Source organism: Schistocerca cancellata, chromosome 9 (assembly GCF_023864275.1).
Source record: "Schistocerca cancellata isolate TAMUIC-IGC-003103 chromosome 9, iqSchCanc2.1, whole genome shotgun sequence".
Classification (NCBI taxonomy): Eukaryota; Metazoa; Arthropoda; class Insecta; order Orthoptera; family Acrididae; genus Schistocerca; species Schistocerca cancellata.
In genome coordinates, this window is record NC_064634.1 from 401139557 (window position 1) to 401166208 (window position 26652).

At 38.9% G+C, this 26652-nt stretch overlaps 1 protein-coding gene across 2 annotated transcripts in view; it reads left to right on the forward strand.

Annotated features, from left to right (window-relative positions):
* LOC126100284 (iron-sulfur clusters transporter ABCB7, mitochondrial) overlaps positions 1 to 23690 on the forward strand; it is an 85381-nt gene extending 61691 nt beyond the window's left edge. For both annotated transcript variants that reach the window (XM_049910884.1, XM_049910885.1), the window contains exons 9-14: positions 5185 to 5348; positions 5457 to 5586; positions 6067 to 6210; positions 6297 to 6428; positions 22389 to 22594; positions 23341 to 23690. In XM_049910884.1, coding sequence (XP_049766841.1) covers positions 5185 to 5348; positions 5457 to 5586; positions 6067 to 6210; positions 6297 to 6428; positions 22389 to 22594; positions 23341 to 23377 — 813 coding nt within the window. In that variant the 3' untranslated portion in view covers positions 23378 to 23690. The remainder of the gene's footprint in view (positions 1 to 5184; positions 5349 to 5456; positions 5587 to 6066; positions 6211 to 6296; positions 6429 to 22388; positions 22595 to 23340) is intronic.
* The last annotated feature ends 2962 nt before the right edge of the window (positions 23691 to 26652 follow it).

The following is a 26652-nucleotide window of genomic DNA, read 5'->3' on the forward strand; positions in this document are numbered from 1 at the left end:
TGGCAGTTACTGGCAATTGTAAATAAGCAACAAATTGAGAAGAATAACAGTTTGTAACCATTGCTTTGTGCAAAAGTAACCCTTTCTGTGCCTCAGATAATTTTCTGCTTTGCCCATATTTTCTGTTCTGTCTATATCATGCCCACAATCTAATGAAATTATCAGTGACTGTACTTGAACAAATCAACTGGTTGTCAATTTGATGATTAGAGTGTCATTTCATTGTTTCACCATGATAACTGTTTTCTGCGTGACATTATCACAAGTGTTTTATATGCACAACACGCACTGTCACTAATGATGTCTGTTTGCTATATGTAGGAAAGGCACATACTAACACTGCAGAGTGTCAACTGTCTTTATATTGAGTTCCACCATCTACCCCCTGAATCTTATATATGCTGTGTGTAACTATTCCAACCAATAATGTTAATTTTCCTACAAATGTCTATGCCTTTGAACTGATTTCCACTATTGTAGGCTTTTGTTATTATTGGCATAAGGAGTTGTTTTAATCACCCTAACAAAAAAAAATAGTTACATAATTAATTTTCAGTTTTATTCATAGTGATTATTGTTTTATGGGCATTAAGCTCTTGTACAGTGCATATTTCTCTGACTGGTGCGTAGTCCCCAGTGCTGGAGACATCAGAGGCTATAACAACTCAGAAAGCAGTTGCAATCACAATTAAGGTCAGTTTGAGGTTGTATTTGTTTTCTGAGTTGTTATTGCCTCTGATGGTGTATCTGTCATTGGAGATGAAACACCATGCAGGGAAAATTGCTGTGTGTTGTCCTGGTACACAATGAAATCCTCGTGCTACAATACTATAGTACACCACCAGGGTAGCCAAAACAAAATGGTGCAGCCCACTGAGAAAGTGGAGTATTCTGCAGTAATTCATTTTCTGAATTGATAGGCAAACAGGCAGAGCAACTTTTGCTGATCTGGTGAAGTATATCATCGTACGGCACAGAGGCCTGCTGGCACACATGCTTCCAGAGAGGTCAGCTAAGTGTGAATGATGAACAGTAAAGTTACAAACCTTCTTGCTGTGAAGAAATGGGAATTTCAAAAGAAGAGGGGGGGGGGGGGGGGGAGAATGTGTTTGGAGACCAGCATATAACAAATGAATCAATAGAGGACAAAGTGAAAAATCTGTCATGGATGAGTTTTCACACCTTCTTGACATTTTGGTCATGACAATGCCTGTCGCATTCCACAGCTGCTCACAACTGTTTAACAAGCCTGTGGAACTGAGGAAGCAGCAGAAATATTGTAGCTGTATCAGGCCAATCCAGATTACTACTTTAGCCATGTAATCACTGTAGATATCTGAACCCAAGACTAAGAAGTGAAGCAAGCAGTGGAAACACGTGGATTCAGCCCCACTGAAAAACATGAAAATGGATCCAACATTGTGGAAGGTGGTTCTGAGTTTTTGTAACGTTTATCATGTGGTGTTAACAGATTGTTCTCATAGGGGGCAAATCATCACGGGAGATTACTACCAAAGCCTCTTGATGGAGTTATGGGGGGCTGTTAAAGCGTCACGTGAAGGTATCCAGGTGGGATTATTTTGCTCAAAGACAGTTCCCCAACTCGCTATGCATACTTATCCAATTTTGTCTCCCAGTGACTGCTTCCTGTTCACTTTGATGACTGCTTTCTGCACTCGGATGAAGAAACCATTGGGTGGCCGGCCTTCCACAGGGTCTGTGAGGTGATACTCCAGGTGATACAGTTCCTGTTTTATCAAAATGCAGACTTTTACACAACTTAGGTCTCCCTCAAGTTATCTACTGTAACACTGTCACCAAATTTCATGGCAACAGCTTGATTTTTTTTTTTTTTGAGGTCATAATTAAAATTTTATTACTAACCTTATACCTCATTAGAGATTTATTTCTCCCTTATTAGCTAATATGTGTTGTACTTGATTTTGCATCACTGTCAATGAATGGTAAGGAAATTGAATTTTATTTCACATTTGGTTAAGGGCTAAAAAAGGTTCAGATTCAGACCAGTGAAGTCCTTTACTGCTAAAAAGTTAGTACTTGACAGAATAACAAGCTATAGGAATAGCTTTGTCATTTTTAGTAGTAACGGATGCGTTTTTTGGGAGTTGCTTGTCACAGCACTTGAATCATTGGATCAGAGTGCTATAGGACAGCAACAGGTCATTTGCCAAATTAGTATAGCTCTTGTAAGTTCATTCATCATGATCTTTTCAAGAGGAAGGCTAAGGAAACATGAGACTTACTATGAACAAGTTTTGACATGGGGAGTAGGAGAGAGGGAGGGTAGGAGGAGGACGGCTGATGTGTGTGTGCAAAGGATAGAAATAGGACATGGACACTGGCACCAGTGAGTTCATGCTGCACACGATGATGGTGTGGAGGAATGGATTGAGAGGGCGTACCAGAACAGAGGAAATAGAGACTGTGAAGAAGAGGGCGTGGTGTGGAAGTCAGTGTGAAGTTCGGCTCCTGGGGCAGGATGGAGGTGGGGTAGGGGGCTAGTGGAGATTGAGACTGAGAGGATTATGGGAATAAAGAATGTGTTGCAAGGACAACATCTGCCTGTGAAATTCAGAGAAGCTGGTACTGGGAGGAAGGAATTAGATGGTGCAGGTTGTGAAGGAGCCATCGAAATTGAGCACATTGCACTCATCAGTTTCCTGCTGGTAAACTTTGTTCTTGTAACAGTTTGGCAGTGGCCATTCATTCAGTCTTTCCTTACTCCCACAAGCTATTGACTTGTACCAAATTTTTATTACAATTTACAATCGCTGCATCTTGAAAACTTGCTTTCCTTCTAGTTTAATTCTGCTACTGGACAATAGCAGATCCGCTTTTTCTCTGAAAATGTATGGCTTTGCAGTTATGGAATAAAATTCGCACTTAGTTGTCACTCTTGTTGTTTATTTACATATAATGTTTAAACATAGTTATAAATACTGACTGTACTCTGTGTTCGAATAAACGCTCCATACCTCTCATCCTTTTACAGCAAACAATGTAAGCTATCTTAGTCAGACATTTTACCTCAAGCTATGCAAGGTTAAAGTTTTCAATGAGCAAGATTAGTGATGTTTATTTGCCCTCTACATCATTCCTGGTATTTAGTCACACTTCGGTAACACATTCCTGTTAGTTTCCATTGTTTTAGTCTTTTTCCATGGGTAGAGCATAATTCTCAAAACATTGCTAAAATAAATTATTGTAGTATCTCCTCCTAGGAATGTCCATATGATCTATTTCATGGCACTTTTACAGTAAAAACCCTGGCATGCTTCATTTCTGGTCACCTCTTTATATAGTGGGTTTTCAGATACCTTATTGTTATTGTGAATACATCTCAAATAATTAATTGTGAATTGTACTGATAATGACAGGATACAGACAAAACATGCAAAAGACATGAAAAGCTGGATCTCTGAAGACAGAAAGTAGTATTAGTAAATACTATATCACATAGTGAGTTACAGATCATCTTCAAAATGCACGAACAAACCTTTTCAAATTGAATTGTGTAAAAAGGTTCAGCTTCAGCAAAATTACAATGTATATTCAGTACACAGTGTGTGACAGCAAATTACGTCTTGAATTACTATTTGAGTGTGTCCTTTCCCTTTTGTATTGTATTGTGGGTCCTTTTGTTTAAGTGTGTGCTGGATATGCAATGGAAGGTTTCTGAAATGCTGTAATGTAGTGGGATCAGCTGTTTAACATAGACAATAGAAACACAAGGTAAAGTAGTTTTATAAACCCATTAATAATTTTGTACTGTATCTCCTTGGAGCACAAGATTCTATTTTATCCAAGGTATTTTGAATGAAAGCTTATTGAAACTGTGAAACAGGAGTTTTATACAGAGGTGGAAGTAACCTTTACAAGAAAGTGTAGTTTTGTAACAGTCATCACATAGATGCTGGCCACACACAGCCATAATGAGTGAGGTGAGGTGGAGCATTGGTAACACAGGGGACTGATATATGGGAGGACTGCATCTTACTGTCTGGCCATCCAGATTTAGAGTTTCTGCGATTTCTCAGTTTCATAAGGTTAATGCTGGGATGGTTTATTTGGAAAGGACACAGCCGATTTCCATCCCCAAGCAGAGTATGTGCTCAGCCTTTTAAAATCCTTATTGTCAAGAAAATGTTGGACATTAATCCTTTGTTTTTGTTATTAATTCACTTTTTATTCTTCAAGTAACCTAGATGAAATGTTATCCAAGCCAATGGATAGTTTAACAAGCTTTGAAATAATTTTCAGGACATGTTCTGTAACACTCCACAGGCAAAAGGAATTCCTCAATTTAGATGAGTTTATTGCTAAATTTTCCCCTGCTTGTCTTACTAAATAGTGAACCTGAAAGGTGAAAGGGTAGAAGTCTAATTTCTGCAGTTTTGATTTGAAACTGTGTTCAAAGTACCTGACAGTCCTTAGTTTGTGGAAGAAAGAGGGCAGTCCTGCTCCAGACAGTGCTTGATATAGCTCGTGTTTTTAGCACTGCATTAATCACCTATGGGCAGGTGAAGGACTGGAAAGATTCTTCCACAAATGAAGCAGTCCGCGAGTATTACGAATATTGTTTAAAGTCAAAACTACAGAAATTGGCTTATGCTCCTTTACCCTTCAGGAATCATATTTTTCTATAAAAGTCTCACATATTGTATTTGGCTCACATGGCAACACTTCCTTTCCCCTTAGTGCTGTGCTATATTACTGCAGGCTGGCATTCCTTGTATTAATATACTACAGTTCAGGCTGTTTCACTAACATTACTAGATTCACTTATCTAATCAGCATAGTAATGTGCTTTGAGGTTCTTTTAGAGACACACTGTTTCCTACAGTTTTGGTATTTCAGTAGGAAGTACTGAATTTTGTTTTGTTTGAATGGAACATCATATCATCCTTTAATTTGATAATTTTTGAGTATGTTTAATTCTTCTAATTATCTGATTCTCATAGTATTTTTACTACTTGACATGCGTGATTAGAACTGTGGTTAAATGTTTCATAGGAAAGACCCAGCTTTTCCTAAGTTTTGTGAGTTTTTTCAGTGGAGAGCAGCAAATGTAATTTTGACTGAACATCTATTCACAAGGGAGATATGTGATGAGATTACACAGCCAGTTCAGAATTGTATCAGAGTGGTTTCTGTTTTCTTCAGACAAAACCTGGGGCTCCAGTGTTGTCACTTACCCCATCAACAGCAACTATTGATTTCAGAGATGTACATTTTTCGTATGGACCTGGCAAAAGTGTTCTCAATGGACTCTCATTCTCCATTCCTGCTGGTAGCAAAGTTGCTATTGTTGGTGGTTCTGGTACTGGGTATGTATCCTGTTAGCTCTAATTTACATATATAGTTGAGATCACTTGAATATGTAAAATTTTCTTGGTAGGTATTAAATATGTAATTATTCTTTCTTTTTTTTGCAGGAAGTCCTCTATTGTAAGGTTGCTCTACAGATTCTTTGAGCCACAAACTGGGCAGATTTTGGTGGGAGGACAGGACATCCGTGATGTTGATCTGGACAGTCTGCGAAAGTCCATTGCTATTGTACCACAGGTATACTTCTTACTAATTAATCCCATCAACAACCCTCCCCCCGCCCCTCTCCCTCTCCCTCCTGGAATGTGGCGTGTGAAACAATCACAAGAGAATGAGTGAAAGTAATGGATGTATTTATAGTTGGAGGCATTACGTGGCAGATCTGGTCACAAATAAGAATTAGAACATGGTTATTCTTCCATTCTTCTTGAGAGTACAGTCCAGCTACAGTGCCAGGACAATGTAGCAGTGTACATATGTTCGTCTGATTAGTCCGTTACCTGAACTACAAGGTTTCATTTTTTCTTTGTGCCTGCCCAACACTTACTGCCTCTACTATAAAGTCAGCGGCTGCCATTGCTAACTCTGTTACCTCAATTTCTAGAGAATCAACATGTTTTATGCTTAATAGGATTTTCGATCAATATTTGACATAATGTATATTAGAATTATAGATGCCACAGAAAAAGAAGTTAATGTGTAAACTATGTTTCATAGGACTCTGTGTTGTTTCATGATACAATCATGTACAATGTTCATTATGGAAACCTCAACAAATCAGATGAAGATGTTTACGCAGCAACAAGATTAGCCGACTTGCATGATTCCATCCAGCAGTGGCCACAGGGCTATTGCACACAGGTACATTTTTTCTATTTTGGATAGTACAATAATGAGTACTTGGAAGAAATATTTTAATTTCAACTTGCTGTAATTGTTTTCAAAAGGTTGGTGAGAGAGGGCTGAAACTGTCAGGTGGTGAAAAACAGCGGGTAGCCATAGCGAGAGCTGTGCTGAAAGGTGCCCCAATACTTGTTTTTGATGAAGCCACATCATCACTTGACTCAATCACTGAACATGTAAGTACACAGTAATTTAACTCCACTTTCAATGTCTGGGGAGCAAATAAAATTAGAAGTGCTAAATAAGATGATGCGCTACCTCATATCTTTTAATAAAGTTTTGTTGTTATGGCTCATAAAATTTTTATGTAAACCTTGAACAATCTCAGTTTGAAATTTATATCATCCTTTGAAAAAGAACTGTTGAAAGAAAATTACTTTTGCGGTAAAATTTTCAGTAAGTCACAGTGGCTCACAATACTGAAGTTGAGCAACTGCACCTTAGTCAGTTTATGTTCATACACTGTGACTGAGAGCAAAGAAATGTAGTTGTGTTTATGTGGTCAGGATCTAGATGCTGTCATGTTGAAATATGTGAGATGTTTTCATGACAATAAACTTCTTAATTTTGAGGTTTTTACAAACCTACCGAGAGAGAGGTGGCTGTGAATTAGTTAAATCAGTTTTTTTCAGGTCAAGAGGGAAGGGTTCTTCGTATTTTTGTAGGCCATGAAGAGATGCCGATGCCTTTTGCACATTGTAGTTATGTGCTCAGCCCAGTTTAGATTCTCACTTATTACCACTCCTAGACTCTTTCTGATGGAGAGAAATTTGTTTGTTCCATTAAACACGGGAGAGATTCCCAAAGTTTCGGGCTAATGACGAACGAGGACCAATCGAGTTTCGGATGGATTGAGAAGAGTATAATTGAACCTAATACCGAATCCTGGGGGATGTGTGGTACTACCTGTTGCCACTGCAACTGTGTGTACCCAGACATGAATGTGACTCATTGTTGGTGGTGTCAGGTACTACTGTACCATTGTACTGAACTTGGAGGAAATTTTAGGTTACTCAGTGTGATGAGTAAGGTATTAGTAAAGTGTCAGAGGCTTTGCTAAAATCTAAAAAGGATATTATAGGCACCTCTTCTTTGTACAGGGCATAGGTTACTTTTATTAAAGATGATGATGTGGTGCAGTGCTTATGGAAGCCTGGTTGTTATTTATGTACTAGGTATTTATGTAGTTGGTAAGCTGGTTGTGGACTAAATATTCTAAGGTAATGGACAATGCCAGAAGAATAGAAATGGGGTGATAGTTGTAGGATATTGTGGTAGCATCTGTCTTGCAAAGTGTTTTGACGACTACCAGTTTCCAGACCACAGGGAAAATCTTTGCAGCCAAAGAGTGGTTGAGTATATGTTGTTATGGGCAGCAGCAGTGTATCTGTAATAAGCCCAATCATTTAGAATATAATGCCATTGAATCCAGTAAATGGTGATCAGATACCCATGATGATTTCTTCCATATGGTATTGGCAGTAACATGTGTAATATTGTAATGTGCATAAGATTTCGGTTTATTTTTTTGACTGGGACAATGGGATCAGTTGCAGCTTTTAATTTGCTTTCAACTTGGTGTCACACAAATTTATTTCAAGGATAGCTGATGTGTGTCTATTGTCATTTAATGCCTGAGGTTAGTGTTTCTCACAGATGGATTGCCTCTTTTCCACTTCTAATTGTAAGCAATCTGATTTTCAGGGATGGTTTGTCATGTGTATGCCAGATATTTAGTGTCTGAGATTCATGAGCTGTCTAAGCTCATCTGATAGCCAAGATGTGTGTTTCCTTCTCATTTTTCTAGTCTTTGGGAGAGCATATTTGTCATATAGACGAGTATGTCAGTAAATACATAATGTTTGTCATTTATGCCTAGATATGGAATGTAAGTTGTCTCTGAATCTGTCTTTTGCACCCTGGGTACAAGTACATGTACACTGATGCATTTAAAATCTATGTATATGGTTACTTGCAGTTCATTTGTATGACATTCTAGTATGTCATGAAAACTGTCATGGGCAGACACACTAAGTGTGGATCTCTGATCAGCACTAACTACTCTGGGGATTTTGTTGCAAATGTATCTGAGGCTGTGACTGTTGGCTGTATGGGGGATAAGTGCAAGCTGAAGAAGAAAACATATTCTTTAATTTACCAGAGATATGAGCACAAGAAGCAATACGTGGCTTATGATTAATTCTTGAAATAAGACTAATGGCAGCTCAGGAAACAGAAATTGCCTTTGTTGACTTAAAAAAAAAAAAAAAAACACATTTGACACGGTAGACAGGTGACAATTTTTTGAGATGGGCAGAGAGAGAGAGAGAGAGAGAGAGAGAGAGAGTGAGTGAGTATATGTAAAATGTAAGGACAAGAGAGTAGTGCTGAGAGTGTATACAGAGGAGGTGACTTCAATAAAATGTAGAGAAAATCAAGAAGTTACTATGAGCTAAAAAATGTTCCTGTTAGAGCACAAAAAAGGCAAATATGGTCCTCTTTAAGAGACTCTGACAGAAAAATGGGGAACTAGCTGCCTCAATCCTCTTTCCATCTTCCTCACCAAAAACACATTCACACTGTTTTTAGCTCAGAACATTGCAAATTTTGCTACCCAGTCTTCCTTTGTAGTAAAGCTTTCATAGTCAGCATCTCCCTCTCACTGCCTTTGTCTGTGTGTGTGTCTCTCTCTCTCCCCCACTGTCTCCTATCTGTCTCTCCCAGTATCAGTGTCCTCATCCCTTTCTCTTGCGTACCACAGTCTCTTTCTCTGCCACTTTGTCTCTCTGCCCCACTGCCATTGTGTTTCATTCTTTTTCAGTTCCATTGTCGCTGTCTTTCGCTTCAGTCACCTTTGTATCCTCTCCACATGTGTCTTTGGGGATGGTTTGCTCAGGATTTTGACCTCTATACCAGGAAACTTTAACTTGTGGTTATAGGGGATGAGAATAAGTGGCATATTTTTTTGTGCTGAAGTTCACTGCTTCGAGGGGGTAGGGGCCCCAAAGTCCCTCTTTCCCCAAGCTCTTGTACAGTCCACACTCTACTCCTACTATCTCTCTCTCTCTCTCTCTCTCTCTCTCTCTCTCTCTCTCTCTCTCTCTCGTCACTATCTCCACTCCCTTTGCTCTTTTAAAGATGAACTTATTCGTCTTTCTTTTGCTCCGACAGGAATGTTTTTCAGCTAGTTCCAACGCATTGTGAAGTTTGTGGTGCGCCACTTTCAGTTCAGCATATTTTGCATGTGTTATACGCTTATATCAGGGCAGCTCTCAGTCTCGATGGAGATCTGGCCACAATCCTCTCCAATAGTGACCCCAGAGCTACACGAGAGGTGAATTTTGTGAACGGCCTCATCCCTAAATTGGTGTGGGTGGAAGCCAACTTTAATGCTTTATAAAGTGCTTTGCATGTGGTACAGCCTTTGTTCCCACCCACGAGATCGTTAGCCTGACTTTTCATCAGGGTGCTGATGACCATGATCGTGAGTGCCCCTCACCTAAAATAATTATTGTCATCTTCCCTTCCATTCTCTAGTATGTAAAATCCGCTCTGTGCCTTCCATTCCCTGTTATAGCAGGGTATGCTGCTGCTTGTATAAAACAAATTCTATAGGTCAGTAAAGTTTTTCCAGTTCATTTATGTACTTAATGTGTGTCAAATAACAAATAAGTATGCATGATAAGGGAAAAGGAAGCGAGGAAGGAAGAGATTCCAGATACTGGATGACATGATGGATGGTACAACATACAGCAGCCTTAAGAAGGAAGCAATGGATCGCAGAAAATGGAGAGGCAAAGGACCTGCTAATATAGCAGATAACTGATGATGATAAAGGATTAAAAAATCATCTCCCATCCAATGTAAGTTCACTTGGCAGCACCTGCCATAAAAAATTTTAGGCTACATCTACAGTATACCAACAGATCGTTTCCCAGCCAGTGGAGAGAGAGGAGCCACGTCTCTTAAAGGCTTTCCAACACAGAAGGGACACAAGGGTCTCTGTTGAGGCATCATGATGTCATTAAAACGTATCATTGAAGGGACAATAGAAGGAAAGAACACAAGAGTCGAACTGAGACTAGACTACATAAACCATGGTGTACCTGCTCCACCATTTATACAGCTTTCAAGAGGAAGGCAGAAAAGCATGGTGAGCTGCTGCTAACCAACCTGATGGTTGAAGATAACAACAGTAATAATAATAATTAATAATAATAATAATAATAATAATGGAACAGAACCATTATAACAGATAAAACAACACCACATAACAAACCTGACATCATACTCACCAGTAAAAAGAAGAAATTAACACAGCTAATTGAAATATCCAAACCCAATACACCAAATATACAGAAGAAAACAGGAGAAAAAATTGAAAAATACATCCAACTAGCTGAGGAAGTCAAGGACATGTGGCATCAGGATAAAGTTGACATTTACCAATTATACTATCAACTGCAGGAGTCATACCACACAGTATCCACCAGTACATCAATGCAATACAGCTACATCCAAACGTATATATACAACTACTGAAATCTGTAATTATTGATACACGTTCAATTACCCGAAAGTTCCTAAATGCAATGTAACATATACCGTACAGTTAAAAGGAAGTCGCGCTTGATCAAGGTCCGCGTCACTTTCCATTTTTAACCAGATATAACATCTGAGAAAGGAAAGAAATAATAATAATAATAATAATAATAATAATAATAATAATAATAATAGTGTTACTGGCAATAATTGGCATGCTTGTTTTCCTGCTTGCCTCCTCAGTGAACAAGGGAAATAGGAAATACCACTAGATCCTATTCCAAGGAAGTGGTACTCCGGATTTACACCTCATCACGGCAAGAATGAGACAAATAAGTAGAGAAGTACAAGAAGACATAGCCAAAGCAAACATAGACAAAATGTACGGAAAAATTAAATCACTGCCATTTCGATGTAGAGCTCTTAACAACATATTTAAACATAAAAGTAATATTCTGTTTGAACCTGGAAAAAAATAAAAAAGATAGGTGGAAAGGATACATTGAACTACATGCTTGAAATGCCTGAGAGGATTCATATTACATAAGCCCAATGGAAAAAGTGGAAAATATTCATAGGACCACCAGTTATGAGGTTAGAATTCAACAGTGCTTTAAACAGCTTGAACAACAATTAAAGTGATGGGAACTTATAACATCCCTGCTGAGTTATTAAAGAATTCTGGAGATGTGATGAAAGAACAGCTGTAAAAATTTGTGTATGTGTGTGTGTGTGTGTGTGTGTTATGAGCATGGAATGATAATTTCCATACCTAAGAAAGGAAGTGCCAGTGATAGTTTAAATTATAGAATCTTGGCATTACTAAGCCATGCTTCAAAAATTCTACTCAGCATTAAGGAAAGTTGTAATGCTAAAGCTAACTAACATATAGAAGAAACCAATTCAGATTTTAAAAAGGGAAAAGGAAACAGAGAACCTATAATAGCACTAAAAATGATCTTAGCTTAGCAAGCTACCGAGATGAACAGGAAAATGCATTCCAGGTTCATTGACCTAGAGAGCTGTGATAAAGAGGACTTGAAAATACTGTTTAGAAAACAGTAAAACTGGAATTAAATGGAGAGAGAAAGAGATTGATTCTCAATATATTCAAAAACCAAACTACAGAAATAGATGTTTATGGCACTACGAAAGAGCCTAGGATGAGAAGGGACATCTGATGAGGGGAGATATATATATCTCCCCCCCCCCCCCATCCTTTAATTTATTTATACAAACAGTGAAGCAGCACCAAAGAGGTCAGAATTAATGGCAAACAAATAAATTTACTAATGATATAATGGTGAACATGAACTAAAAGTTAAAAATTTTATCTGATACCTTGCATACCACAAACTAAAAATAAAGACAAACAAAACTAAAATACTGGTGACAGATAAATCAAACAAGTGAGGGCAAACATTAAGATAGCGTTGGGGATTAGGATAAACCAGCAGTTATTCCTCGCCTGTCGTAAGAGGTGACTAAAACGAATCTTATACCTTGTGAAGCTTTTTAAGTTGACGACTCGGCTACTATTAGGACACCCACCAGTTTTAGCTCATTTCACAGCTTTTCCCTCGTTTGCTTTACTTATGGTCCTCTTTTAGTGTTTGACCTCACTTTTCTTAATTTCTCACAAGAGTGGGCCATTTGGGGAAGGATACCTTACATGGTATACAATCCACTCACCATGTGTCAAGATGTTCTGCACCTGCTGTTGGAGTGGATATTTGTTCACACCAGAAATCCGGGGTGATATCCAGTTCATTATGTGGGGAATCATAATGTACCCTCATAGACGTAGCCGTCTGACAATGCGGGAAATGCACTGCTGATGTCTGAGCTATAACACCCCATGTATATGTGGGAGTAGGTGCCTGTCCAATCTGGGGTACCGTGACTCATAATGGTTACTATGGCCAGGTAGACTTTGCCATGGCTGGGTGGTCTTTATGGGAAGAGCCTCTGATGTGGGTGAGTAGCACCAGGGCAGCTCACCTGTACTGGTCCTGGCATGGCCATCTCAGCAGACAAAGTAAGATTTTAATGCAGAGGCTTACAGCTCCATGGCATTTCCATATTTGGTCAAGAGAGTGATGAGAGTTGACGTAAGAGAACTGGAGATGAACAGTTCGTCCAGTTTGTTGTGTTCTTCAGAACTGACCGAGAATCTTCCGCAGCAACAATGAAGCCACTGTTTTTCTTTGAAAAGACAGGATAGGTCTGTAAATGTGCTGCAATAGAGAAAATGAGAAATGGATCTTTGTTGATCAAAACTTTGAATGCTTAACTAACCACAGGGATTTCAGGACTGTGACAAACTTGGAGATGTACCAGTTACCTTCTCTCATCATAACAAGTTCAACAGGATTCAAGGCGTCATCTTCCATTGGGACCTAAAACTGCAAAGAGGTGCGGAACTGCATGCTAACCTAGAGTGGTGTGGAGTAAATTTTGTTCATCACATTCGGAGAGAATCTAAGGATAGTAGGGTGGACACTCAAGCTTTCATCCTGTCCTTCAATGGAAAGGTTTCACCTGAGAAATTGTAGGTCATGCTGTATAGGTAAGATGACAGACTTTATTTTCCTACTCTTATAAAATATTTACACATCAGAGGTTTGGACATATCATTCCGTTGTGCTGAAGATGCTACTTGTTTGGTGTCTGTAAGGACAACCCATGAGTGTAGTCCTTGTAAACAACCCCCTGCCCAGAATTTCGCCCCTCTTATTCACTGATGTGTACTGTTTTTAAAAGGGGAAGAAAATCCAGGAATATAAATCATGACTTCCTGTCTTATGCTAAAAAAAGTTTAATCTACTTTCTCCAATTGATATGACACCAAACTTAGACTTTCAAAATTTATGTTAAAATCCTCGCTTAGTGCGATTAACATGATCTCAAACAACAACTCCTGGCCATAACTGCTTGTCATTGCTTGCTTTTCAGTTGGGGGAAGGGACATCAGTTCCCTTGACACCCAAACCCAACAGCACCTGTGTTAACTGACCCATCAATGCCTCCTCCTCCAGCATCGTCAGGGAACAGGACATCTGGCAAGATGTCCCACCCCCCCTCCTAGACGGACACTCTACCACCAACAATGGCTAATAGAGCCACAGGCTGCAGGCTGTAGAAAAGAATGGTCCTTTTCTATGCCAAAAGTCCCAACAGGAGTATTCCCACAGAAACTAAAACCACACAGGGACAATGCGGAAAAATTCTGCTGTTCTGGCTGACTTGGCACCCATGGCCCTTCCTCCCCCAGGGATAGTCTATAAATATCGATGGCAAGTCACACAAATGGGTCAAACATGACTCATTCACAAAATAATTTGCACTCCCATTTTTCCTTTGTTGCTGTTTTTCAGATCCAAATCTGATGCTCCTTCAATGGGACAGCAACTGCAGTCTTAACCACCTAACGAATCTGTCAACTAATTGCTACTTACTCTGCAGTTTGCACGGCACTTCAGAAGACAGATTTCTCAGAAACCTAATTTGCTACTGTTAAAAAGTACAAATTCAACTATAAAAATTGTGTTAATGCGGAGAGGGCACCTGGAGGAGTTTGTAAGCTCATTCACTCTGACATTTTCAATGAGCAAGTGTCACTAACCTATTACCTAAATACCCCCGGACATATTGAAATACCCCCGGACAGATCTATACCATATCACAAGCTGGTGTAACAGTTGCCTCCACTCTTCCTCCTACTGGGGGAGTTCAGTGCACACAGTTCACTGTGGGGCAATGAAGCCACATTTGGCAGGAGTCAAATAATAGAACAGTTAATTTCCATAGTGGACGCCTCCTACTTAACACTGGAGTTGCAACACATTTTAGTACAGCCCATAGATCATACTCAGCAGCAGATCTCATGATCTGCAGCTCAAGCATCTCACCCTCGATCTGGCGATATGTCCATGGTGACCTCTGTGATAGTGACCACTTTCTTATTACTCTCTCAAACCACCAAGCAATGAAACGTGCACCATGTTGGTCACTTTGGAAAGGCAGTGTTGGTAACAGTTTGTATCATCTATGAGAGGTCACACCCTGTCGGCTCAAGCTTTGACTGAACTCTGCTACCCACTGTCTACAGTAGTGTAGTTACTGCCATTACTGGCATCCCCCTCAACAGTGAGATCTGTAAGGATCCCACAGTCACTACTGAATGTTTTGCAGCACATTTTGCCAAAGTGTTTGCATGCAGTAACTACCATCCTAATTTCCTGACCAGGAAATGCCTTGCAGAGTTGGAACTACTTGTCCTGTGCACAAGGCCTTGAATCATACAATATTGTTTAGTGAATGTGAGTTCGACAGCACCTTAGTGGAATGTGGCAACACAGTCCCAGGACCCCCCCCCCCCCCCCCCCCCAAAAAAAAAAAAAAAAAAAAAAAAAAAATCCATACTCAGATTTTTAAATACCTTAGCATAAAACATGTCCTCAAGTTTTTCAATTGTATTTGCGAGAAGGAGAGTTTCTCTTCCAACGGTGTATGGTATTATTATTCCTATTCTAAAACCAGGAAAAGACACTCAAAATTTGTCTACTTATTGACCACTCTCTCTAATGAATGTTGTGTAAATTATTTGAAAGAATGGTCAACAGACTACTGTGTTGGAGCCTGGAAGCTAGTGGACATTCAGTCTCAAAGTAGCTTTCAGGTATTCATGTCCACTACAGATCAACTGAAATCTGCAGCATGCAATGCTTAAGTGCATCGCCAACACTTGATAACTGTGTTTTATGATCTGCAAAAGGTCTATGACATCACCTGGTGTCTTCATGTTGTGTCTGCTCTGCATGAGTAGGGCTTCTGGGGTTGCTTACCTTTTTTATCCAAAATTTCCTTTCCTTCAGACTCTTTCAGTTCTGTATAGGTTGTACCCTCAGCAGCCAATACATACAGGAAACTGGGATCATTCAGGACAAGTTTTGAGCGTAATCCTCATCACCATCACCATCAGTGGTATTGTGACTGCAGTGGGACCCATTGTCTTACTGTCACTGTATGTGGACAATCTTTGCCTGTATTACAGCTCTACATCGTTGCACACCACAGATCTGCAGGAGGCTGTAAAGAAAGTACATAACTGGGCCTTGAATTATGGATATCAGTTTCCTCTCATGAAACCTCATGCCTTGCACTTCTGTAGATTCGGAACTGTGCACCCACATCCAGAACTTAAAACTTGGCAACCAGTTACTAGAAGTTCTGAAACTATCAGATTTTTAGGCCTTATTTGAACATAAGTTAAAGTACTTACCACATATATGCCAGCTCAAGACAAATTGTACGAGGAAACTTAACATCGTCAGATGTATTAGCAGCTCTCCTGGGGAGCAGACAGCACGGTTTTTATGCGACTCTACATAGCTCTATCAGTACTGAGCTTGGAAGACCCTGTCCACAACAGTGTTGTGCAGTTGGCAACTGGAGCTTTCTGTACAAGCCCTCTAGTGGGTATCCCACCACTGAGGGTCAGATGCCAGCAACACTTGGCAAACTAGATGGTGACAATCTGTCAGATGCCTACCCATTGTGTTATTTGACCCTGTTTCATAACCAACCGTTCACAAATCAGCCAAAAATGGGTGGACCAGCTGGAGAACAATTGGAGGGTCTTTCAGGGACCTCTAGTTGCCTCAACTTGTCTATGTTCCAAGAGTTCTGTCTCAGCACCACCCTGGGACGTGTACACAGTAGAGATGGGCAAAACTGTTCTTTTCAGAGATTGGATCTGAACTGTTCACTCCCTGAAATGAATTAGCTCTTTTTCATGACTCACCACTCATTTACAATAGAAAATAAATGGAAGGCACATTGCCCTTTAAACTTGGTTTATTCCAGTACTATACCTGTATTTTGATCTTATTTGATCCTATTTTGAAGTAACACAGATAATGAGTAAGAATTTTGTGTTGTTTATTGAAATTTCCACGACATGACAAAGTTTTTGATTATTGATTTATTTTGCACTATCGTGGTTTTTTGGGTGATCGGAAAATGTTGTAACTTGAGATTTACATTAACAATATATTTGGCTATAATGTATTAAAATTTCATTAACCTCATACAAATACATCGCAAGCCATATATTTTTAAAGTGAACGTTTCCTTCCGAAGACGCCTAAAATCGCAAAATCCGTACCAGAATAAGAAAAAAAAATTATAAATTTGACTGTAAAACGAAAGTTCTGCATATAGCCTTACGCAGAATAAAACAAGGAAAATATTGGTGTATCACATTTTGCGATACGTTTATCGGTTCGCTCGTAATTAAAGCGTAAATTCGAGTGTCCATAATAAAAATCCTATAGTAAGAGGAGTCATCAGGAACCTAATCTAATCAGTTTAAACAAATAAAAATAAAATAAAAACCATTGATGTATACATAACATAATAATGTATATCTAAAAAGAAAGATGATGAGACTTACCAAACAAAAGTGCTGGCAGGTCGATAGACACACAAACAAACACAAACATACACACAAAATTCTAGCTTTCGCAACCAACGGTTGCCTCATCAGGAAAGAAGGTTAACTTCTGATGAGGCAACCGTTGGTTGCGAAAGCTAGAATTTTGTGTGTATGTTTGTGTTTGTTTGTGTGTCTATCGACCTGCCAGCGCTTTTGTTTGGTAAGTCTCATCATCTTTCTTTTTAGATATATTTTTCCCGCGTGGAATGTTTCCCTCTATTATATTCATAACATAATAATGTAATATACATAGCGGTATTACTACGAAGAACAATATCCAGTAGGGACGAACTCCGATGCAGAGGCGCTGAGTCGAGCAGGTCGAGCCGCGAGCTGTATTACTGCGTGAGCTGAGACTGCAGAGACCACAGTGACACCTGAGTCGCTTTGCTCAACGCTCTGGCTAGAGTCGAGACAGTGGGGTGAGCGTTGAGCGGGCGAGTTCCGAGGGTGGGGGGAGCGGTGAACTCACCCGCTCAGAGACAAATCGTCCGTTCTCTTGCGAGCAGGTTGTTGCAAGTAGTTCCTATGTTATCCGCTAGGTGGCTCTCTGTCCTGTTGCTCGCATCAACTGCCCAGAGGGCAGGACGTGCGACTGAAACGATCGCCGACAGAGTGCGATGCGAAGTTACGCTGCGCCAGACACTGCGCGGCAGACGACGCACAGAGACGGCACGGCATATGTGAAACACAAAATCCAATGGGGCACTGCACAATGCAGGCAGCCAAGGTAGAAGCAGGGCAGAGGCCGGCACTGGCTGTGTTGTGTGGCGTGCACTGTGCTCTGTCCAGCAGAGGCGCTGCTGATATGCTCCGTCTCTCTCTCTCTCTCTCTCTCTCTCTCTCTCTCTCTCTCTCTCTCTCTCTCTCTCTCTGCCGTGGGAAACGTTTGGAGCTACCGTTCTTTTTTTCTGAATCACTGATTGTTCACTCCTTTGAAAGATTGAACTCTATGAATTAGTTCAAGAGCGGATCCCCCATCTCTAGTACACAGTCCAGTGATTCAGATGGATTACTTTTATGGCACTAAGAAAAATGCTGATGTCTGTTCCTTTCAGTTTTCCGTGACTGCCCAAATTCGACAGGTCTCTAAACGGACAGATAAGTCAGTAACAGGGTTGGTTATTGTTTCATCAATGTAAGGGGCATGAGAAGTATTCTCTGCTGAGTATGGTGTTGGGTCACCATGTCATGGGCTTTGCAGTAGATGAAAACTCTTTTCACAAAGATCTTCCTGGTTTGTAGAGTGTCTGTGAGCTGCTTACAGGGCAAATCTCTGTGATACCCCACAAATGTTTTGGTTGCTGACATCAAAGACTTATTAGTTAACCTTCACAGCACAGGAATGTCATAGTAACATTCATCTGGACACTAACCACCTGGTATTCCAGGAAATGAACTCGCCGCCAAATTAGCAGCTGCAGGAGATAAACTTGGACTCAGAGTACTGGCAACAGACCTGATTGCAACTGCTACATCAGAGACCAATCACGAGGGACTATCAGGTGTGGCATACTTTTCTCCACACCTCTCAGAAAGATGCCATCATAGATTAGATTAGATTAGATTTACTTTCATTCCAATTGATCCGTAGTGAGGAGGTCCTCCAGGATGTGGAACATGTCAGAAAAACAACAATACATGACAAATATTTACAACTAAAACAAATAAGCTAATGTACCATTCCACAGGTCCCAAGTGGAATGATCGTCATTTTTTAATGAACACTAAGTCATTTTACAAATACTAATGCACTGAATTTAAAATATAAAAGTTTTTTATTTATTTATAAGGTAATAAACATGTAATACAACTACTGTAATACTTATTTACAATGAACACATTACTGCACTGAAATGGTGCAGAAGTTAGATTATACTTACACACACACACACACACACACACACACACACACACGCGCGCGCGCACACACAGACACAGACACAGACACACAAATTTTCAGTGAACACATTACTGCACTGAAATTGTGCAGAAGTTATGTTGTACTTATATACAAATCAGTTGGTTTTACTAAGAAATTCATCAATGGAGTAGAAGGAGTTGGCCACCAATAAATCCTTTAGGCTTCTCTTAAACTGAATTTCATTGGTTGTTAAGCTTTTTATGGCTGCTGGCAAGTTATTGAAAATGTGTGCTCCTGAATAATACACACCTTTTTGTACAAGACTAAGTGACTTTAAATCCTTGTGAAGATTATTCTTATTTCTAGTATTGATTCCATGAATTGAGCTGTTGGTTTGAAAAAGTGATATATTTTTAATGACAAATTTCATTAAGGAATAAATATATTGGGAAGCTGTAGTTAGTATCCCTAGTTCCTTAAACAGGCTTCTGCAGGATGTTCTTGAGTTCACACCACATATAATTTTTACTGCACGTTTTTGTGCCTGGAAAACTTTAGCTTGGCTTGATGAATTACCCCAAAAAATAATCCCATATGACATTATGGAATGAAAGTAAGCATAGTATGCCAGCTTTTTCATTTTTATATCCCCTATGTCTGACAAAATTCGCATTGCAAACAGAGATTTGTTAAGACGCTTCAGCAGTTCTGTGGTGTGCTCCTCCCAGTTGAATTTATTATCAAGCTGTAATCCCAAGAATTTAACACTGTCCACTTCTTCTATCTTCTTGTCATCGTATGTTAGGCATATACTCTTGGGATACCCCTTACAAGTTCTGAACTGAACTGCATGTAGTGTGTTTTTTCAAAGTTTAGTGACAAAGAATTGGCTAGGAACCAGTGATTAATGTCCACAAATATTTTATTGGCTGATCTTTCTAAGACTACACTTGATTTGCTATTTATTGCAATGTTTGTATCATCGGCAAACAAAACAAACTTGGCATCTGGTAATGTTACTGATGAAAGGCCATTGATATACACAAGGAAAAGTAAGGGCCCCAAAATGGAACCTTGTCGGACCCCACATGTAATTAGTTCCCAGTTGGATGATGCCTGATAGCTTGATACATGTCTCTTTCCTAATAACACCCTTTGTTTCCTGCCAGAGATATAAGATTTGAACCATTTTGCAGCATTTCCTGTTACACTATAATATTCTAGTTTACTTAAAAGGATATTGTGATTTACACAGTCAAATGCCTTTGACAGATCACAAAATATACCAGTTGCCTGCATTTTTTTGTTTAATGAATTAAGCACATTTTCACTGTAAGTGAAGATAGCCTTCTCAATATCAGAACCTTTTAGAAATCCAAACTGTGACTTTGACAGTATGTTATTGGAGATAAGATGGTTATAAAGACGACTGTACATTACTTTTTCGAAAATTTTTGAGAATGCTGGCAACAGTGAAATTGGACGGAAATTTGATGCTATTTCTTTATCTCCCTTCTTAAACTGTGGCTTAACTTCAGCATATTTCAGCCATTCAGGAAATATTCCACTGATAAATGACTGGTTACACAAATAGCTTAATATGTTACTTAGCTCAGAATCACATTCTTTAATTAACTTTGTTGATATTTCATCATACCCACTAGATGTTTGTGATTTTAAAGCTTTTATGATGGACATTATTTCTGTTGGGGTAGTGAGGGTCAAATTCATATTATGGAAGTTACTTGAAATGTCTGGTCTAAGGTAATCCATAGCAGCATCTACCGAACCTGACAACCCCATCTTTTCAGTAACAGTTATAAAATGTTTGTTAAAAAGTTCTGCAACACTATACACATCTGTCACCAATGTATCATTTACTCTTAATGCTATTTGTTCCTCTTCATGTCTGGTTCTACCGGTCTCCTCCTTCACTATATCCCATATTGTCTTTATTTTGTTATCTGATATGACTATCTTTTCCTTGTAATATATTCGCTTTGACATCCGTATTACAGTCTGTAATATTTTGCAGTATTTCTTATAATGCGCTATAGCATCAACATTGGAAATGTTTCGGATTGACAGATACAGTTTTCTTTTTGTTTTACAAGATACCCCTATTCCTCGAGTAATCCATGGCTTCTTTGTAGACTTTGCTCTAACCTTGGTAAGTTTTGGGGGAAAGCAGTGTTCAAATAAGGTAAGCACTTTATTAGCAAAAATGTTATATTTTTCATTCATGCCATGAGCACTGTAAACATCAGTCCAGTGAATGTCTCTGAGGAGTGTCCTAAAATAATCAATTTTTGGCTTACTGATTACCCTCTTGAGCTCAGATTTAACAGATTTTGTATCCTGTTCAGTATTAACATTTAACAGAAGGAACTGCATGTCATGGTCTGAGAGGCCATTGACTATTGGTTTTGTAATATAATTTTGTTCATTGGACTTTTCTATAAAGATATTATCAATGGCTGTTTGTGAGGAAGTAGCTATCCTAGTGGGGATATAGTAAGTTGATTGCTTATTAGCCACTCCAGATTTATCCACAAGCTTCATTTGGATCAAGAGGACTCCCTTCAATGTAACTTTGGTAGTCTGCTCATAGTAGCCCATCTCCTTGCAGTGTGTGCCCTACTGAATGACCTGAGAAGAGTTATCGACCTGTCACCTCCCTATCAACAGATACTTGCAGACAGTGGGATAGCATCTCGCAAAGTCGTGCACTTCCTGAAGGAAGGAGGAATAAAATTTAATGTATTTCAACATTCAGTGGAGAGGACAAATGTGGGGGGAGCAACTCTCACTGACCTCAAACTGCCCCCCCCCCCCCCCACACACACACACATTGTCATGCATTTAAAAAAAATTCTGTACATATTTTATTTATCTAACTGTTTGAAGATTAGAGAGCTAATTACCTTATTTTCCTCATCCTGTTTTGATCTTTCTTGGGGTATCCTCTAACGACCAGTATCACTCTTAGCTGCCTAGATTTCATATTTCTTGTAACCATGTGACTTATGGTTACATGTACCATGGCAATAAAGTAAGGCGGTACAAAGTTTGTGTAAAAAGAGAGAGAGAGAGATTGAGGCCTGTTGTAGATATTGTGTAAATATATTATTTTTATATTTCATATTACCCATCAGTTTTAATATTATGATTTCTCCAGTAACATTGATTACATGTCTGTAGCACAATAATGTAATTGCCAATATGTTTCAGAATATCCTTGATGCCTTAAAACGTGCTACCAGTGGTCGCACCTCAATCTGCATTGCACACAGACTCTCTACAGTCATGGACGCAGATGAAATCCTCGTTTTAAGTGGAGGCCGTGTTGTGGAACGTGGCACACACACCCAGCTTCTGTCGAGGGCAGGTTCACATTATGCTCGCATGTGGGCTGTGCAACAAGACAATGGACTGGGGTATGCAATCCAAAACAATACTTAGCCTGTCAGGTTTCCACTACAGTGCTACCTGAAAGCTTTTGCAGATAGTAATCTTAGATTTCAGATACATTCTACAAATTTAAGTCAGCTTATTTACAACATGACACTACAAGACAGAAAACCAGCCAGTTATGAATTACTTTTCTTTTCCTACAATCTTGTGACTGGTCTGATGTGGACTGCTACAAAGTCCTCTTCTGTGTCAATCTCATCGTCTCAAATTAGCACTTGCATGTAATGTTCTCAAGTATATGTTGGATATGTTTCAATACCTGTCTTGCCTTACAATTTTCACCATCTAAATTGCCCTCAAGTACCATCGAAGTTAATCCTTGATATCTTAACACACGTCCTCATTCTGTCCCTTTTTCTTGTCAGTGTTTTTTCTTATTAGTCCATCCAATTTTCAGTGGTCTTCTGTAGAACCACATTTCAAACGTTTTGATCCTTTTCTCTTCTAAAAACCCACAGTCCATAATTCACTTCCATACAATGCTGTGCCCCAAGTGTACATTCTTCGAAAGTTCTTCCTCAAATTGAGGCCGATGTTTGATATTAGTAGACTTTGTCCTCTGTGGCTGTGCTAGTAGGCTTTTGATGTCATCTTTGCTTTGTCTATAATATGTTGTTTTGCTTCCAAGGTAGCACTTTTCCTTCCCTTAGTTTACTTCGTTATCCTCAGTTTGAAAGAGAAATATAATGAACATTCTTTTCTTTTGCAGGACGGAGTTGCGGGCAAAAATAGCATCCAAGAACTAGAAGTGAAGTGTTGAAACTAATGTGCCAACCTAATGCAATTTACAGGTGTGTGTGTGTGTGTGTGTGTGTGTGAGAGAGAGAGAGAGAGAGAGAGAGAGAGAGAGAGAGAGAGAGAGAATCAAGTCTGTATGAAATGAGTATAAATTTTTGATCAGTTAAAATTTAGTGACGGTGGTCTGCGGAGATACCTGCTAGCTGTATCTGAGCAATGTTCTATTTTGTAACTATTTCTTATATAAATTATTGTGTTGTCAGATATGGTTAATTTTGTGATGTGAATGACAGAAATATACAGGTACATGAAATTTTTCAAGTATTAAGTCATTAACCAAATTAGAAATTTAAGTCCAAAAGCTTGAGACTTAAGTGTTTCAACTGGTCATGAATTGATTTCTGTCTTGTCAGTCAGTAACTGCTTATGTATGATACTTTCATACCAAAGTTCATTATTTTTTGCAGTCATTATTAACACTCGCTACACCATCCTATGTATATGATAAGTCTTCTGCCTGGAGTAATATGAAAAGAACTCGCAACATTATTTACAGAATGTCTGTGGAAGAATTATACCGAACTGAAACCACAAGAAAGGCAAGATAAAGTAATAGATGGGTCTATCAGCTTATTTCCGTAATGTACAGGATCATCAATAAAGTCAACTCCAACTGCATAGAAAAACACTGGATTTTAACCAACCAAAGGAGCACAGTAGATTTATTACAATGGATATATTGCAAGTTATGAAGAAAATTATAGAATGGAGCAGTGAGTATGAATTCGTAGATTTTGAGAAGGCAATTCACTCAATTTCATCGGAAACTGTGCTAATAACATTCTATTACACATAGTTTGTATACTTAATAATATATACATCAATGCAGCAAGTTCCATATTGCCAAGACTTTTCTCAGCAGTTTCCAGAATTTCAAACTGGCAAAGGAATACATGTTTATAAAACATTTCTGAACCACTTACATATTGCCAATAGCATTTACCTTTAGTCCAGATAAACTTAAACAATGAATGGAATAATATAATGGAGCAAATTTGAGAGTAGGGATGAAAATAGATATCAGTACTGCTAAAACATGAGGGGGCAGCTTTTAAGTTTTTAAAAGTTTTGGTAACTCAGAAACTGGCGCACACACATTGGTTTACGGTAAGTGTTTAAAGAAACAGTGTTGTGAAAAAATTGAAATGTCTTGCCAAGGTTTATGTTGGATGAATTTTAGGATTTCTGAAAAGGCCTATCTTGGCAGCAATGCCTTGAATCGCATTAACTTTTGGCAATCTGTCATCTTCAGAAAACACTGTACATTTGGTTTGCAAAATTTTGTCATGGTTGTGTTTCTGTCAGTATCAAATTTCACAAAGATTCACAAAAAAGGAGGGGGCTGGTGAGATGATGCTGTAGGTAATACAACTGAAGAGCTTCAGCACACGAAATACAATGACAGTAGTACATTCGATTTTTCATGAACTGTTTTTCATTGTGACATGGCCAGCGGTCACGCAGCACATCAATTTATTATTTGTCAGCTAAACACTGAATTTATTTTGTCATTGCTCATATTTATCTGATGTATTGTGTCTCCCTTTATTTCACATAAAAACTGCATGGCCAACAATATTATTCACCATCAGAACCTGTCGAATACTTCCAATACAATATTGTCAAAACTGGTTCAGAAGCTTGCAAAATTAAAATTATGTGTATTTTAAAGACAAATGATGTGAGTAAACAAAATTCTTCTATTGTTTTTGTGGAATGTTAAAAGTCAGCCCTTGTGATGTATAATTAACACAGCAAAAGGAAAATAGCATGTATTAATGATGAAATCAAAAACCTGAGTTGAAGTTACGCATCTAACCTAGCTGAAGATGTGGCCAGATGGACAGAAGAGTAAAAAAGGTTTGTAGTGCTTTTGGTACATTGAATAGTTCTCAAAAAGTCTCTGAAATTATACGATCAGTGTGTGGTACCATTTTTGAGACTTGGGCGCAGAGAGAGAGAGAGAGAGAGAGAGAGAGAGAGAGAGAGAGAACACTTTTCAATGTGAGAACTATTCATACACAGAGCGAGTGAGAGCTGCATATTGAGAATTATTAGTGGAGAGAGATTAAAAAGACATAATTATGGCTAATGAGAAACAAATGGATATGGCAGAATGTACATACTTGACACCTAAAGGAGGCTACATGCTAAATAGCAGACATGTTTTCAACAACAGGTGGACCAATAGAGAAAGAAAGCTCGCTAGACTGCTCATGAATAGAAAGCGCGGAGCTGGGCTACGGTAGTGTGCATAGAGGAGAACAGTGAGTATGAAGAGGGGTTTAGGGTGGGTAGCAATTTGCTGGCTACAGGTGGGGCGGTATATGTGAGGGAGGGAGGGTGGAATGGATTTTTCACAGATTTTCCAGTTAAAAATACACTTTTTGTTGGGTGAAAATACACTTTTTCTGGATGAAAATTCAGTTTTTACCAGGTCAAAGTACATTTTTTTCTGTGTTAAGTGACAAGAACTCCCCAGCACTTTCGGAAGTGAAACCCAGACAAAAGGCAATAAGTCCTGTAAAGATCTTTGGTGAGCGGCAACATCTACACTGCATATTTTCAAATTACAAAAGTATAAACACAAATTCCATCAAGTACAGCATTGTAGCTTCAGAAGCACTGGAATCTAGATTGTGACGTGCTTTTGTCAGTCAATTATAGCTCATGTCACGTGATCTCGCCAGCCAGTGACAGCAGATACTCAGAGCATAGGACATGTAATGTAGTCAGCCTATAGCATCATTAAGTAGCGTGGAAACACAAATAAGAAAAGTTAATGGTTTAAATTAATATGCATACATATAGCTACGAGGAAAGTTAAGCTATCACATATAATACTGATCACCATATGTTTTTGCTGTTTTCTGCCAAAAAGTGTGGATAGGCAGGATCCTAAGAGCATAACTTAAATTGCAGCAGCTGAGTAGTTCTGATGACCACGATTATGAATTTCATTGCTGTGCACCGAACATTTTGTAAGCTACCTGGCTGAAGACTTGTTCTGTCAAGCACTTAATTTTCCACAGAAAAGCCAATTACTTGTGAAATTTCTCAAAAACTCTTTTTGCACTTTCTTTTGGAAGATAATTATACTTTCTGTCACCGTTATTGTGTACATTGTAATCTATGAAACAACTAAAATAAATATGACAAACTAACCTTGGTCTTTATTAGTGTGTGTTATCCTTTAAGACATATCAAACACAAATGTGCCTGA